Source organism: Typopeltis vanoorti, chromosome 25 (assembly GCF_054136105.1).
Source record: "Typopeltis vanoorti isolate ZY-2024b chromosome 25, IOZ_Tvanoo_1.0, whole genome shotgun sequence".
NCBI classification, from domain to species: domain Eukaryota; kingdom Metazoa; phylum Arthropoda; class Arachnida; order Uropygi; family Thelyphonidae; genus Typopeltis; species Typopeltis vanoorti.
Genome location: NC_143573.1, coordinates 66,013,599 through 66,030,042, shown reverse-complemented (window position 1 = coordinate 66,030,042; position 16,444 = coordinate 66,013,599). Strand labels below are relative to the sequence as shown.

Below are 16,444 nucleotides of genomic sequence, written 5' to 3'. Positions count from 1 at the left end.
TTCTAATCCTGAGGCCTTTACATTAGTTCTTTTTCATACTCCAGTTTTTAAATTGTAGATTTTTAGGCTTTTAATGTATTTAATCTTTCAGGTTTTATGTTGTTAATTATTATTAGCATTACGTCATTCATTAGGAAATTTATTTTTCATTCCATATTATCTTCTAATCATATTTTTATTCTTTCAGATTCTTTTACTTATATTTCAGGTTTTAAATTTTTTAAAGTTTCAATGGAGTTCTATCAGACTATTTAACTTATCAATAAATCATTCATCATCATCATCTATGTTTACAGAAGTTTATTTGAAGTCTATGTAGACTTCAATTCCAAACACTGTATTTTGCAAAAACATGTTTTAATCCAAGGTACTCCATAAAAATAAGCTCTCCTGATTTATGTTGATAATTTTGAGTCATGAAAATAAGAGAATGAGCAACATGCTATGACAAAAAAAAAAAAAAACTTAATATATATGGCAAATAATTAAATTTAACCAAACAAAGGCCTATCAAAATTTGTAAGCTTATTTTGCTATATATAAGACTAATTTGTATTAGTTCTTATATATATGGCAATCTAGTCAAAGCGCCTAGTTGCATACTTCTTTCCAATATAAGACTGAAATAACATTGGAGGCAATCTTTTTGGGACCAAAACGTTTACTATCTGATGGCATGAAATGTGTGTGTGTTAGACATCACTATTGTGCAACAGTCAAATACATCATAAAAACAGTACTAGTTTCTTTTATGAGATAGAATTTCTCAGATGTTCCAAAATCTAAAAAAAAAAAAAAAATTCATGTCCCATACTACATCTCAGTCATTAAAGATATTTTGCAATTGACAATGTTGATTTATTTCTGAATTATATATATGGTTTTATCTTCTGTAATGATTTCTCAATGTGATTTGTCCTCAATGATAATCTTAATCTGCTCCTAATGTATTTCGATTTCTTATCCTCTTCTGTGGTTGGGGTTTTCAGTATGTAGTTATGCAGTAAAGATGTACACCTTAACGTTTAGTGAGCATGATCTCATATCCCAAATTACATCTTAATGGCTTTATTTGGAGATACAAAACACACTCCTTTTCTCAGCCAGCATTTTTGAAAATGTTTAAAATACATACAAATTGATTGTATCATTTTTTTATTATTCTACTCGGTGATGAACTATGGAAATTTTAACAAAGGGCTTGCATCGTTGAGGGGAAAAAAACTGTATTTCACACAAAAGCTTTTATTAATACAGCTTGTGTACAAATTCCAATCAAAAAGTATGAGGGGACAATCAACCTGCAAAGGATATCATTTTTAAACAAATATTTCATGATCAAAAAACATGAAATATTTGCACACAATCAATCAACTGTGTTAATTTATCTTACATAAGAAAAAAATTTTTTAACTATCAAAATATAATAAGAATGAAATCTTTTATAATCTTTTATAAAACATTTGATTGGCAGGGCCGCACCGTGCAGTTGTGCCCTGCACAAGAGTGCTTGAAGATGAGGGGCGCCATTTCACCATGGGAAATAATAAAAAAAATATATAAATTTTCTTATTCTTGAATTATATCGTACTATATAAATTACAAAATTACAAATTATAGTTCATGCAATAAAAATGAAATTTAAAATCAGTCAAATCCTTATGAATTTTTAATAATCTAACAATATTTTTAACTTAATATTATCTTTATTATAATTTGTTTGAAGTGAAATGCTATCAATATTACCACAGATTTTATTTTACAGAGTAAGCATCAACTCAGCGAAAATTGTATAAATATTCTCGATTGTTTATTATAATTTTAGTGGAAATTATTAGTTTAAGACAGACCGTGAATTCATTCTTATGCTGTGCTTTGCCCTTTGTGGATGTGTGATTGTAACTGAAACAGTGACATCGTTCTGCAAATTTGGAAGGTAAGAAATTATAACATAACATAAAATAAAAGTAATTTTTGTTTATATGTATATATATATTCTGTTCTATTTATATATTAACGAAATTAACATTTTTTAAAGTTTTTATTATTAAAAATTTCTTATTAATGAATTTTAGTGATTACAATGTTCTACTATTGTTAAATAAAATTTATTTTTATGTATGCGTATAAACTGTTTTGTACTTTTAACAAAGTAAAATTTTTTGCAAAAATTTTTCATGGAAACTTATTTTATGGGGGTGCTGAACAGTTTTGCACAAGGACGCCTCCTACCCACGGCATGGCACTGTTGATTGGCTACTGGTTTTACCATATGATTGGCTACCAGAAGGGAGAAGGGTAAAGATAGTGCATGGGCTTATTTTATTTTCAAACTTGGGCACATTTGTTATAGAGGAGTCAAAACAATAATTCCAAATAATCTATACACTGTCGAATAGACTAATTTTTGTTAGGTTACAGTATGAGTTTGTTGCTTAATGTTTAAAAAAAAAATTTTTTTTCTTTGAAAAAATAAAAAAGTAAACAAGAAGAACAAGGAACTCGTAAATTTGAGAAAAATTTAACAAAGGGCTCGCACGAGCCCCCTATAGCTCACCACTGATTCTACTGTATATTGGCTAAATAACACTGCATAAGGAAAAGTGTAATAAAAACAGCAAATGTCTGATAACCATAACTGTTTTTTAAGTACCACTACATTTAGTTAACTAGGAAGAAAATAAGTTGCTGGTTTAACACAAACTGGAATTAAAAACAGCAACACTAATTATACTTTTTGATAGGCCTCTGTGCTGCAACCAAACATCATACCTGAAAAATTTTCATAACAGAAGCTATTACCTTGACAGTAACTATTACTGGGATTGTATCTACAATACAGTGCTAATATCCTGAAAAGTGATGCACGTCCCTCATTACCTTCAGGAGTTCCCATCAGAAATTTTCGGTGAGTGGGGAATGTTCTATCTATATGCAGAACAAAGCAGAAATGTTTTGAAAATTATAGTGAATTACAGCCAATTATACAATGGAATATGACAATATAATTTTCTTTCAAAAAAATTAAAAATGTTCTTAAATATTTATTTAGCACATTACTCTTATTCCTTTCCAATTTTTCATATTCATATTTTTTTAAACAATTGTTGTGTGTCAAAGATTAACCAGGAAGAGATCTCATGTATACCATAAGAAATGAGAGATATGACAATGTCCAATCCTCACATTTCCCATACTGAACCCTTTTCTATGTATCCACCTGTATACTGTATGAATGAGAATGGCTGATAATCTGAGACTTAGCCTTCCAAACTATATCCCAATTCACACTCATTGAGGCATTTCCCAGATTAAACCATGCTGTTTTCATCAGAAGATGAAAACAGCATGGTTTCAGTTTTCAGTAAGAAGTCCATTATTTGAACCTCGTAATCAACAGAAAAAACTTGCATCATTTGAAAAAGTAGTGAAACTAGCAAACCAATTAAAGAAATACCATGTTGACATAACCGGAGTTACTGAGACCAGACACATCAAACAGGTGAGATACTGCTAATTAACTGTAAGATGATACATTAAGGCAACATAAATCTTAGCCCACAGAAGGCAAGAAAGAAGCAGGGGACTTTTTTTTTTTTTTAAAGTTATTAGAGAAATAAGCAGACAAAGAAAAAGCTCGGCTTTTGTTAGAGAACTAAACAGTAGAAAAGAAAAGGAAATGAATTTCAGAAATATCTTAGCAAAATTTGAAGAAGAGAACAAAGCAAATAATAATAGGCACTCACTGGATTTTGGGACATACACCAGTTGTTACTAACATCATAATCTAATATAAAGATGAGAACAAATTTTTATGCAGAGAAAACACAAAGGCAATAAAAGACTAGGCCGCTGATTCCATCCTCAGTGATATCTTGATAGCGAGACTGGTTCAGGTTACAAAGAATATAGGAGATTTGAAATAGAAATGACCATTTAATTTTGAGCAGAATTAAAATGAATATTACAGTGAAAGGAAATACTCATGAAAGTTTTAAAATGGAAGTTGAGCAGTGATTCTGAGGTGAACTAGAACTTCAAATATACAAATGTATTATCATCATCATCAAATTCCTGCCATGTACCCACAAGAGGTGTACAGGATATGATAGTACTACATGAAAAAATTATATCATTACTAACTTCCTATGTACAATTTTACTCCAAATCAGTCTGTTACTTGTCAAGACTCCAACATTATCAGATCTTATATTTCTATCGTCTAAGGCACTTTGTACTGTATCAATCCACCTATATCTTGGTCTTCCTCTGGGTCGTTTTGCTGCCAACCTGGCAGAGAACATTTGTTTCGCTAATCTTTCCTCGCCCATTCTGTTTAGGTGACCATACCACCTGAGATTAGCTCTGCTAACGCATTCTGGATGCTGACAATGTCAAGTTCTTTCCTAATATCCTCATTTTTAATATGATATTGCCATTGATGCCATCTGTTCACGCCTATAATCTTTCTCAGAACTCTCATATCTGCGGTCTCTAGTCTTTGGTCAAGTGTTTTACTTCTGACCCAGCTCTCAGATCCATAAGTTAAAACTGGTTTGAACACTGTCTTGTATACAGCTAATTTAGTGTTCTGACTAATTTCTCTCTTATTCCATATGAATTTATTCAATTGACTTCCCACCATACCAGCTTTGCTGATTCTGTTGTCTATTTTTATATTTAATTTACCATCTTTACTAAAAATCGTGCCTAAGTAGCTGAAATGTTTTACTTGTTCCACAGGTTCTCCATTCACAATGGAGTTGACATGCAGTTGGGGTGCTTAAGGGTCAGAGCTGTATAACTGAGAGGAGACCTCCACATAGCCTTTAAAAGAATGCAGAGAACCGACCAGGGCTTCTGACCTAATGTCCAATCCTCACCTTCTCATGGTGCACCCTGTTGGGTATCTACTTGGATACTGAACGAACAAGGATGGGCTGGCAATTTGGGATTTAGCCGACCAAATTGTATTCTTATTAGTTAAACCAAAATAAAAAATGATGGTACAAATGTATTATTGAAGGAAAAAGTTAAGGAGGTTGAAAACACAAACCTAACCTTAGAAACTGAGTGGCAAAATCCAAAATAAACATTTTTTGATACAGTAAAGGAGGGAACTGGTGAAGCTATTTGGTCACACACAAAGTTAAAAAGCTAGTCCTAGAAAAGAAAAAATTGTACTGAAAGGTCCTGTCAAGTAACCCAGCATATGCACTTTTATACATAATAATGCTATGTGTAAATATAGCTAAAAAGTCATGGAAAGGATATAACAAATAAATACCTAGAAAGTAGTAAAGCATTTTTGTGATCACTTCTAATTCATTAAAAACAATGAATTAGAAGTGATCACAGTGATGTAAAAAAGAGTTAAGGGTATTCTGGATGCCTGGATTAATTACCGTATTTGCCTGCGTATAGGACGCACCCCCTTTTTTGTACACATTTTTTAGGAAAAAAACTATATCAATGAATATTATAATGAATTTACAGTATTTCAAATATAAAGTAATAAGTAGGTCTAGTTTCAACAAATACCTAATCTAACTAGGAAAGAGTACCCACCTTTTAATCATCAAAACCCAGAAATTCATCTCCAGAGCTAAATGAAAAGACACTTGAAACCTCTTCTGAATCAGAATCAAAGTTCTCATACAACAAAAATTGTCCTCTGTACCATCCAGTGCATTACTAATTCCACACTTCTTAAAAATGATTTAAGCACTGTCTCAGTTTTCACAGCATCCCATGAAGCTTTGACCCACTCACAAACTTGCGAAATGCTAGGCTTCTTCCTGATGGCATAACCTCAAAATCTGAAGACTGCATCCAGCTGTTCCACTTCTCCTTCATAAATCCCTTAAATGGTTTAATACAGACATCTAAAGGTTGATGTCTGTATTAAAGGCTGACTAGTTAGACCTCCTGGAATTACAGCTAACCGAGTTTTCAATTCCTTGAGTTTATTTGTAACATCATCTGTTCTGTGAGAACGAAACTGATCCCATACTAGCATGGCAGGCTTCTTCAACAGTCCACCAGGGTGCCTAGACCAAATTTTATCTATCCATAACTTCATTCCTCCTCCATCCATCCAGCCTTTTGTGTGAACATGTACAAACACTCCTTTAAGCAGTTTTTCTTTGGGTAGCGTCTTCCTTTTAAAAATCAATAGATAGTGGCAACAATTTTGTCCCATCAGCACAGCAGGATAAAACAACTGTGTAGTGAGTTTTTCGTGCCCCGAAGTTTTAATAGTAACACTTTTAGTGCCCTTGGAATCTACAGTTTTGTTCGAGAGCACATCAAAAGTCAGTGGAACCTCATCCATGTTTCCTATTTGCATAAGTTCAAAATTTTCTCGTTTCCTTGAGTTAATGACGAATCGATGAAATTCAACCATTTTTTCTTCATATTCAGCTGGCATATTTTGTGATATTTTTGTTTTAGTTCGCATACATAGCTGGTTTCTCTTCATGAATCTTGAACATCATGATGTTGATCCAGTAAAGTTGGCAATCCCTCTGTTAGTGGCTATCGCTTTCGCTTGATGAATAATAATTTTTGTAGACACTGAAAGTCCCGCTTTTCTGTGGTCTAAAATCCAAGTATTCAGTTCTGCCTCAAGTTCTGGCCATTTTGCAGTTCCACTTCATAGGTTATGTTTACTGCGAGTTGCTTTTTTTAAATCCTCTTCCTAATTCTGCCAAGTTCTTGTCATTTTCTCAGTTGGGGTGGTCCGAAATGCCTCTCTGCAGCCCTATTTCCATGTTCTTTAGCATACGCAATCACGCATAGCTTGTATGCAATATTGTAACAATGCTGACATTTTTCAGCCATAATTTGCCAAGAAATTTAGAGAAGATTTAACGGCAGAAATTTATCACCGTTCACAACTGCGACAACAATTGGAAAGTTTAAACGAACAGGACACAGCTGTGATCGTCGATGACAGCACATCCACTGAACTCTACATCAGTGTTTCTCAAAGTGTGGTAGACATACCCCCGGGGGGTACGTGAAAGGTCTTCAGGGAGTCCGTGGCAATTTTCAGCTATGCATCATTAACACATAGAATAAAATTCAATGTATCCGTGAAGTTCGAGATTATAAAACATTCCTATTGTATCACTGAATAACATACGGAGACATCTGCAGGCTGTGCAATATGTTTCTCAACAAACAGTGCAATTAGAGACAACTGGGATAAAAATGGCACTAACTAATGAATTGCATGTCCCCCTCCCACAGAAAATGCCGTATGACTCGAGCAAAACCATATGTTGCCGTTGCAACATATGGTTTTGCTCGAACCATAGTTCACTCAAACAAAAACCATATGTTGCCGGTGCAACATATGGTTTTGTTTGAGTGAACGTGTTAAAACGAAGAAACATATAGTGAATGTGTTTCAGATATTATATAAGGAATTCGGTTGAAAAGAATTAGCATTTCAACTCGACTGTTGGCTTGTCTTTGTCATTTAGTAGCACGATCTTTTGTTAATACCGCACCAATCATATGAACGCGGATGTCTGAAGTGTGAGAAATACTGCTCTACGTAACTGAAATGCACTCCCACACACCGCAAGGAAGCAATAAAGAAATCGTGTAACTCGGAACAGAGAAAATTTCCAGAAATGAAAATAATAAAAAAACTGAGTATCGGCGTATAAGACGCATCCTGTTTTTCAGACCTATTTTCAAAGAAAAAAAAGTGTATCTTATACGCCGGCAAATACGGTAGTTCAAAAAAGCAGTAAACTAAATTAGCAATGACAGAAAAGTGGTTGAAAATATTATTTGTCACCTCCAGGAGTCCAAAGACTCATCGAGGGAAGGCATCTGCTCTACAACTCTGTTTCCACCACTCACAATCCACCAACTGACCGCAACTACACCAACGCCATCTATTGCCTACCACCACCACCACCAGTAAACATCCATGCCCATGATGGGATTCGAACCCGCAGCCAAAAGGCTGTGGGAGCGGATACGTTAACCACTTGGCCAGCCAGGCTGGCCAAGAAAGAAATGTAGTGATAAGTATCAAACATAAAAGAAACTGTTTGCAATCTAAAATGTAGCCAGAAGATGTGATATTTGATCAGAAATGCTTAAATATGGAAATAAAAGTTTTACAGCTGTGGCACTGCATAATTTAGAAGGAATGGTTAGGTCAGAAGGCTGAATTTTGGATGAGGAACAGCACTCTTACAGTGATTATTTAAAAAAAAAAATCATTAGCATTAAAGAATGAAAAGGAGCATCAATTTAAGTTGGTATGGGAGAAGAAATGTAGCAAAACTGGTAGGCGTATGATGGCAGGAAAAGGACTACTAAATGCATCCATCCATAGAAGATCAATATGTAACATTTGACAATACTGGAAGAGACTTGATAAATAACAGGTTAATTTATCGTTAACAGGAATATAGTATTATGATAGTATTCTGAATGACTAAACATACACAAGTAACCATAGTAATAAGATTTTTTTAATAAGTAAATATTTCGTCCTAAGTATCAGAGGACATCGTCAGTACAGTTAATTCAAACAATACTAGGAATCACATACAGTTAGGAGGCATACTTACAATGGAATCCCTCTATGTGTGTAGTGGCATTTTATAGAATTAAATTAAAATATATCTGGAGGGGGAAAAAAAAGATTACAGTAAAATGAGATAACATATATAAATTATTTCACACAATTTAGGATGACAATTTCCCAGACTTTAGGGATAGTAAGAACGTCATTACAGTTCAAATTGGGTCTTGATGTAGTGCTTCAGCACTTTTTTTATATAAACATTCATGTTTATACAGGGTGGTTCAAAATTCCATGTACAAACTTTGAGGGAAGGTAGAGAACATCAAAATCAACCATATTCACATAGGAAAGCATGACTGGAAATGTCACCCGAAAGTGATAGGTAGCACTGTGAACAGTGTGAGCAATTGGGGCTTCCTCATTCAAGCTCTCAACGTCATACGAAGAACATGTGTCGTTTTACGAATGCTGAGATGGCAGATGTGCACCTCATTTACCATATTATGCATCCAACTACTATTGAACTGTTCAGTTACACCTAATAAAGTTTTTTACACTACTTACTGCCTTGTGTTATTTCTGTATCTTTGTGTCTGTGTTAGTACCTTCCAGTGGCATTTCTGGTCATGCTTTCCTATGTGAATATGGTTGATTTTGATGTTCTCTATCTCCCCTCAAAGTTTGTACGTGAAATTTTGAACTACCCTGTATAGAGTTATGTAGAAGTTTAGTATTTTTCCAATGGATCCTATGGTTTGGGTTTTCAATTCAGTGTTGTGCGAGGCCAGATTTCTGGGGTTTGATAAGACGGATATGGTATTGATGTTCTGAAATGTGTTTGCTAATGCGTCTACACAAGATTTTGTTTGAATTTAAGGAATGCTTTCTTGACAGATTCTTCAGACATATGGGATATAACATTATATAATTCAGGAGTTGTTCTTTGAATAATGCTGTCTAAACTACTGATAAAGATATTAACTTCAGCCAAGTCACGTTTTGCATTGGAGCTGGTTTAAAAGCAAGCCTTTTTGCATGTAAATAAATGCTGTGAACATTGGCGATTTCATGGTTTCTTTAATTCTGACAAACTATGAAATAAGATCAAAGTCATGCAGTTTTTGAGAAATGTCACTTTAGTCTGTAACATTGCAAGCTTTAAATGCAACTTACTGAAAAAATAAAATCTATTCATGTAAAAAATCTACTCTTCACACTCCTGTTCACCACACTCTTATATAACTTCCAGGGATGCCTTCTGGTTTTTCCCTGCTTACCTTCTACTCTTTTTATAATCCCCATTTGATTAATCTGATAAAATCTCCTCACTAACCTAAATGTCTATCATATCACTTTTTCTTCCTATCCACCACCACATTCCTTCAATCTCTCTCCATAACCAACATTCCAGAGTCTGAGTCCTCTTCAATGTTTCCACGTAATAATGAAAACCAGGTGACCAAAATCTGAGCACAACAGTTTAAGTGTGGTCTGACCAGTGCTTTATACTGGTGGCACATTTTTTCAGGGTGCTTAAGGGTCAAAGTATAACTGTCAAAGTATAACTGGGAGGAGATCTCCACGTAGCCTTTTAAGGAATGTGGAGAACCAACCAAGGGTTCTGACCTAATGTCCAATCTTCACACCTTCTCCTGGTGTACCCTGTTAGGTATCTACCTGGATACTGAATGAATGAGGATGGGCTGGTAATTTGGGATTTAGCCAATCAAATTGTATTTTTATTGGCTTAAATCACAATATAAAATGATGGTACAACATGACAGAATTTCATGCGGGCTGAGGTGTTGCCAGGTTAAACAGGGAGAAAAGCGACAAGTCAGCTACTGGAACAAATCCTGAAACAAACTCCAACTCAACATCAGAGTTCAAGATCAGTACTCTCAACATAAGAAGCCTGAATGGCAAAGAAATGGAGCTAGCTAAGGAATTAGATAAGTACCAGATCGACATAATAGGGGTGACCGAAAAAAAAAAGACAAAATCTGATGAGATTTTTCTGACCAATAAATACAAAATGTTATATTCAGGCAATGACAGTCAAGGAAAAGATGGAGCAACTATAGTATTCAATACTAAATATGAGGCTAATCTTCACGAATGGCAGGCAATATCAAGTAGTGATGTGGACAAATATCAGAATGGGGAACAAGACAATGAGACTTATTTGTGCCTATGGTCTTAGTAGAACCTTCTGGTCTCACAGAAGGTTCTACTAAGGTAGAAGTGGAGGAATTTTTTGATGGTTTAGAAAAAGCAACTGACACAATGAAAAAGGAAAAGTTGGTCCTTGTTGGGAATCTAAATAGCAGAGTAGGAAATGATTGTCAGACATAAAAAAATAATTTGGGAAAATTTGGAGAAAAGAGAAATTAATAATAATGGCAAATACCCATTGGATTTCTGCTCAGGACATGGACTGGTTATTACTAACACAATGTTCCACCATAAAAATGTACACAAATTTACATGGAGAGAAAAGGCAAAGAATAAGAAAAGTCTCATTGACTATGTTGATAATGATGTTTTCTCAATGATGCAGGACATTACAGGTGTACACAGGATTTGAAATTGGAAGTGATCACTTCCAATTTAGTCTTGAGGAGGATAAAACTGAATTCCATATTGAAAAGAAGAACATGTAAAAAAGTTTTAAAGTGAATAAAAGTTGAGCTGCTCTCAGATGTGAGAGCAGCTCAACATGTGTATTTTAGTCTACAGTTAATGAACTGTAGACTAAAATACACAAATATTATTCAACAAAAATGAAAGAGTTTGAGAACAGTAACCAATAACCTTAGAGATTCAGTGACAAATCCTGAAGAGAACATTGGCTGATTCAGCCAGAGAGAAATTGGCGAGGTTGTCTGCAAGGATAGAAAAATCAGAACTCCACGGTGGACACAGGAATTTAAAGAGACAGTGAAGGAAAAGAAGAAAGCATATCAAACATTCCTAGCAAATAAGTTAGCTCGTGTTCTTAGAGAATACAGAGACAAATGTAAGAAAGATAAACACTGTGTAAAACTAGTCATGGGAAGTTCTTACCAAAGTCTTCCCATAAATATCAAGGTAGCAAGATATTCTGGAGATTGTTGAAAAAGCTCAAAAATGGAAGACAGAGTGCTGTAAAAGGAATTAGAGATGATAAAGGTTAAACGAAAACTGGAAAAAAAAAAACCATGATGTATGGAGTAATTACTGAAAAATTGTAAATAAAACAATCAGTAACAGCACAGTGGTAAAAAAAAAAAAAAACACTCAACAGGCATGCAATCAATAACACATATCCATACTTGAAGTAGAAAAAGACATAAGCCTGAAATATGGAAAGGCAGAGGGACGTCACGTTGCCATCTTCTTGAATGGCAACGTGACATTTGCCGAAATATTCGGAAAGTATATATTAAAGTTTATTTAATTTATATTTCTAGTGTACGCTGTCAATTCCTTAATTATTAGTTATCATGTTTAACCAGCGTATAAGCCTCTCAACAAGAATTTGTTTAGGATGTCGGGTATTGGCCATTTGGTTTAATGTTCAGTCCATTTTTGTTTATAATTGTTAAGTTTTTCTTCTAATGATTTTATTTTTAGATATTTTAAAATGTCTTTGTTCCTTTTTTGATCTAATAATGTGTGTTTTGCAGTTCTTCGCATAAATCTCATTTCACTTATTTTCATTCTTTGTTCATCTTGTTTGTTTATTGCCCAAATTTCACTACCATATAATAATGTGGGCACTTTTACAGTATCGTATATTTTCAAGTGAATTTCTTTTTGTACTATATTTGGGTTGAGTGTTCTATTTATCAGGCCTATAATCTGTAAAAATTTTGAAGTTTTAATTTTGTCTTTTTCTCCTTCATATGATATTTCACATCCAAGATAACTGAAAGTATTTATCTGTTCTATTATTTTATTATTAATAACAATTTTGCTTCCAACTGGAGTTTGTCCACAAAATGTCATCGTTTTAGTTTTATCTATGGAAATTTTCATTCCAAACTGTTCGCCTATAATGTTTAAATTATATACAGCAATCCCTCGATTAATGCGACCAATGTGTTCCTTAAAACGGGCATTAATAGAAAATGCACTAATTGAATATAATAACCTATCGGAAGAAGTATAATTCATTCCTTAAATTTCTTTTTTGAACCTTAATTTTTTTATAAAAGAATTAAGGTATGTCTCAGAGCCTAGTTAAAGGAAAATCATGAAGCTGAAAGACAATAAAACATATTCAGAATATAAATTGTATTATTCTACTTCTTAACAAAGAATTGAGCTAACGTAGTTTGGCGGGCTTTTTTTTTTTTTCCATACAACTGACAGTATGGCCCTATTGCCTCTTCTGCAAATTTTACTGCTTCTCTCTTCATCAGGGTCAGCCTCTAAGCATTGCTGTTTAAAAACTTCGATTGTACGAAAAATATTTTCAAATTATTTCTGTGAAATCTCTTTTGGCTGACTATCAGTGGTTAAATTTTCTTCATATTTTTCAGGATCTTCCCACTGTGCATCTAAATTTAGCAGGTCGGAATCACTCAGTTCTTCAGAATGAGATTTAATTAAGTCTTGTACGTTATCGTTGAAGGGGACAAAGAAATAAAAGACGTACGAATTGTTCACCAACACGCGAAATCACTTGCTTTATAGATATAATTTCCCAAATGTTATACAAGCAAAATAGTTACCACTTTAAAAACTACAATTATCATAAAAGAGAAGTTAATTTTCTGACGAGTAATAACAAACAACTCATCCCAGAAGATGATTTGATTATCCTATTATCACTTGCTTTATAGATATAATTTCCCAAATGTTATACAAGCAAAATAGTTACCACTTTAAAAACTACAATTATCATAAAAGAGAAGTTAATTTTCTGACGAGTAATAACAAACAACTCATCCCAGAAGATGATTTGATTATCCTATTATCGGAATGGATTCTCCTTTTTGTGACATACACAGAAGTGTTGAAGGGTCTCGAATCTGTGGGCGTACTATAGCAGACGACATAAATTTTGGCAGTAAAAATTTGGAACATAATGTAATATGCCATTAAAAATAACTTTGTAAAATGTTTTAAATCAGTAACTAAATTATTTCATTCTGGTGAGTGATTTTTAAAAATAGTTCGCCATAAAAATGTATAGATCAAAAATTTTTAAAATCTGTAACATTTATTTTTAAGATTTATATAGGTGCACTAATCGAATTTAAGTAGCGAAAAAAATGATGCACTTATCAAGGGATTACTGTATTGCTCTTTGTAAATTGTCTTCCTTATCTGATATTATTACCTGATCATCTGCGAATAATAGTGTATTTATTTTGTTATTTCAAGAAATTTCTATACCTTGATTGTTTAAGGTGTTCCACTGTATTAATATTTCATTAATGTAAATATTGAAAAGTGTTGGAGACAAAGATCATCCCTGTCTTACTCCTTGGTTTATAGATGTTTTTCAGACAACTTTTCATTTATTTTTATTTCATTATCTTTATATATATTCAATATTGCATGTAATAAAATATTAGCTATATTTATTCTTTGTAATATATGAAACAGTATATATCTTTTTACTTTGTCAAATGCTTTTTCGTAATCTATAAACAAAATACGAGTTTCCAAATTAAATTCTCTTCTTTTTTCTATAAGTAGTTTTAAACAGAAAGCTGCATCAATTATAGAGCAGCCTTTTCTAAATCCATTTTGACATTCTAATAATATTTTGTCACTGTTATATTTTCAGTTTTTCATTAAGTATTCTGCTATATATTTTGTAGCATGCATTCAATAAATTAATAACTAATTTATTATTTTATTGAATTAGCAGGTTTAGTTTTAATTCTCTGTAATTAAAATTTAGTTTTCCTCTGTAATTAGCAGGTTTTGTTTTATTCCCTTTTTTAAATATACGTATTAACTATGCTTGTATTCCATTCTATTGGTATTTGTCCATTTATATATATTTTATTTAAAAATTTTAGTAATCGTTGATGAAATTTTTTTCCAGCAAATTTATACAGTTCGGAGTTTGTCCCATCTTCTCCTGCTGATTTGCCATTTCTTATTTTATTTAGGTTGTCCTTTAATTCTTTCATTGTTATCATTTAAGGTATTTTGTAAGTTTCTGGTGTAATTATTTTTGATGCCAGTATTATCCGCCTAAAGATCTGTAAAGTAATCCAAGAATTCTTTTACATCTATTTCACAATTTATATTTGCAGTTTCTTTTATATCTGCATTCATGTGTTTTAGTGTTTTGTATGCACTGGGTCTTATTTTGTATGTCATTTTCTAGATATGATACAAATTTTTCCCAGCTTTCTCTATGTGTCTTTCTAGTTTCTCTTTTGGCTATTGCTCTTCTTTTTTTATTTTCAATATCATCTTCTTGTTTTTTGCTTCTTGACTATCTTTGAAAAGCCAGCTTTTTATTTTCAATTGTTTTTATTTCATTGTCCCATATATGTAATTTTTTTATTTGTATGATATTTTTTTTATTTGTATGATATTTTTTTGTGTGTTCCTAGACTTTCATATGCTGCTGATGCAATAATTTCTTTTATATTATTCCATTCTTTCTAAATGTCTTCATTTTCTTGTATTTTTTCTAAGTAGTTATTAATCCTCTGTTGGTATAACTGTCTTATACTTGAATCATTTAGTAGTCTTACTTTGTAATTAGATCTTGTTTCTCTAGTTTGTTTATTTTTTTTTTTGTATTTTTTGTAGCCAGTTTGGAAATCTTAGTTTTGCCTATACTAAATAATGATCTGTGTCAATTTCTGGCCCTCTTCTAACTCTAACATCTAGGAAGAGGTTTGCTGCTTTTTCATTTGCCATAAAGTAGTCTATTATTGATTTTTGTCTTCTTGCACACCACATATATTTATATATATTTTTATGTTTGTAAAATGTATTCATTATTTTTAAATTATTATATATTGTATAATCAATGAGTTCCTTTCTATTTTTGTATATTATCGTTCTCCAAATTTTTGTATATTATTGTTAATTTTTTTCATTCCTCTTCTGGCATTAAGATCTGCGGCTATAATTATAAAGTCTCTGTTTTATTTAATTTTTCATATATTCCTTGTAACTTTTTGTAAAAGTATTCATATTCCTCTTCTTTTCCTTCTTCAGGAACAAATGTTAAATTTTCTTTATTTAATTTTAATTGCTCTTCTAATATTCTTTCATTCCAGTATGTATAATGAATTATTTTTGCTTTAATTGATTTATGGATCCAAATCATTACACCAGCTTTTGCATGTATTTGTTTGTCCACTCCACTATATACGATATTGTAGTTAGCTGTTTCTTTTGTTCCTTTAAGTTTCTTTTTTGTTTCTGTAAGCACTGCAATTTCTATATTTTCGTCATTTAAAATTTATCTATAGTTGTTTTATAGTTGTTTTTTTTTTAAAGGCTTCTATTTGGTAGAAGCCTTTATATTTCACTACATTTTTCTTTTTCCAAAGTTTCTTAACCTTTTCCAGTTTGCGGTTGTTTCCCATGTTTTCTGTCCAGTAAAAAGGCAAGCCTAGTTAAGACAACTAGGCTTGCCTTTTTTTAGTAGATAGTGTAAACTACAGTTTGAGAGGAAAGAATCGCTCCTCTCCCTTGTCCTCGAATTGCTCTAATAGCACTTGGGGAGGTTGTAAGGAGTAAGAAGTTAGAGAGTGTAGAGGGAAAGAAGACCAATCTCCAGATATGATATACCAAGTGTATATTGTAAGAAGTAAGATCAGGTCTAGCTTGGGTATCTCGGGTTTGCCATGCCCATACTCACCAATGCCCCTGAGAAATATACTAGAATACTAGTATACTAGAATATTAATTAAAATC

General features: G+C 32.6%; 1 protein-coding gene across 3 annotated transcripts in view; it reads right to left on the bottom strand.

Annotated features, from left to right (window-relative positions):
- LOC150092812 (carabin-like) overlaps positions 1–16,444 on the bottom strand; it is a 183,878-nt gene that overhangs the window by 124,106 nt on the left and 43,328 nt on the right. The window contains exon 5 of one of the 3 annotated variants that reach the window (XM_090414655.1): positions 2,773–2,928. The exons of 1 other annotated variant lie outside the window; for it this stretch is intronic. In XM_090414655.1, the coding sequence (XP_090270781.1) occupies positions 2,773–2,928 (156 nt within the window). The remainder of the gene's footprint in view (positions 1–2,772; positions 2,929–16,444) is intronic. One more of the 3 variants, XM_090414656.1, reaches the window with a different exon arrangement.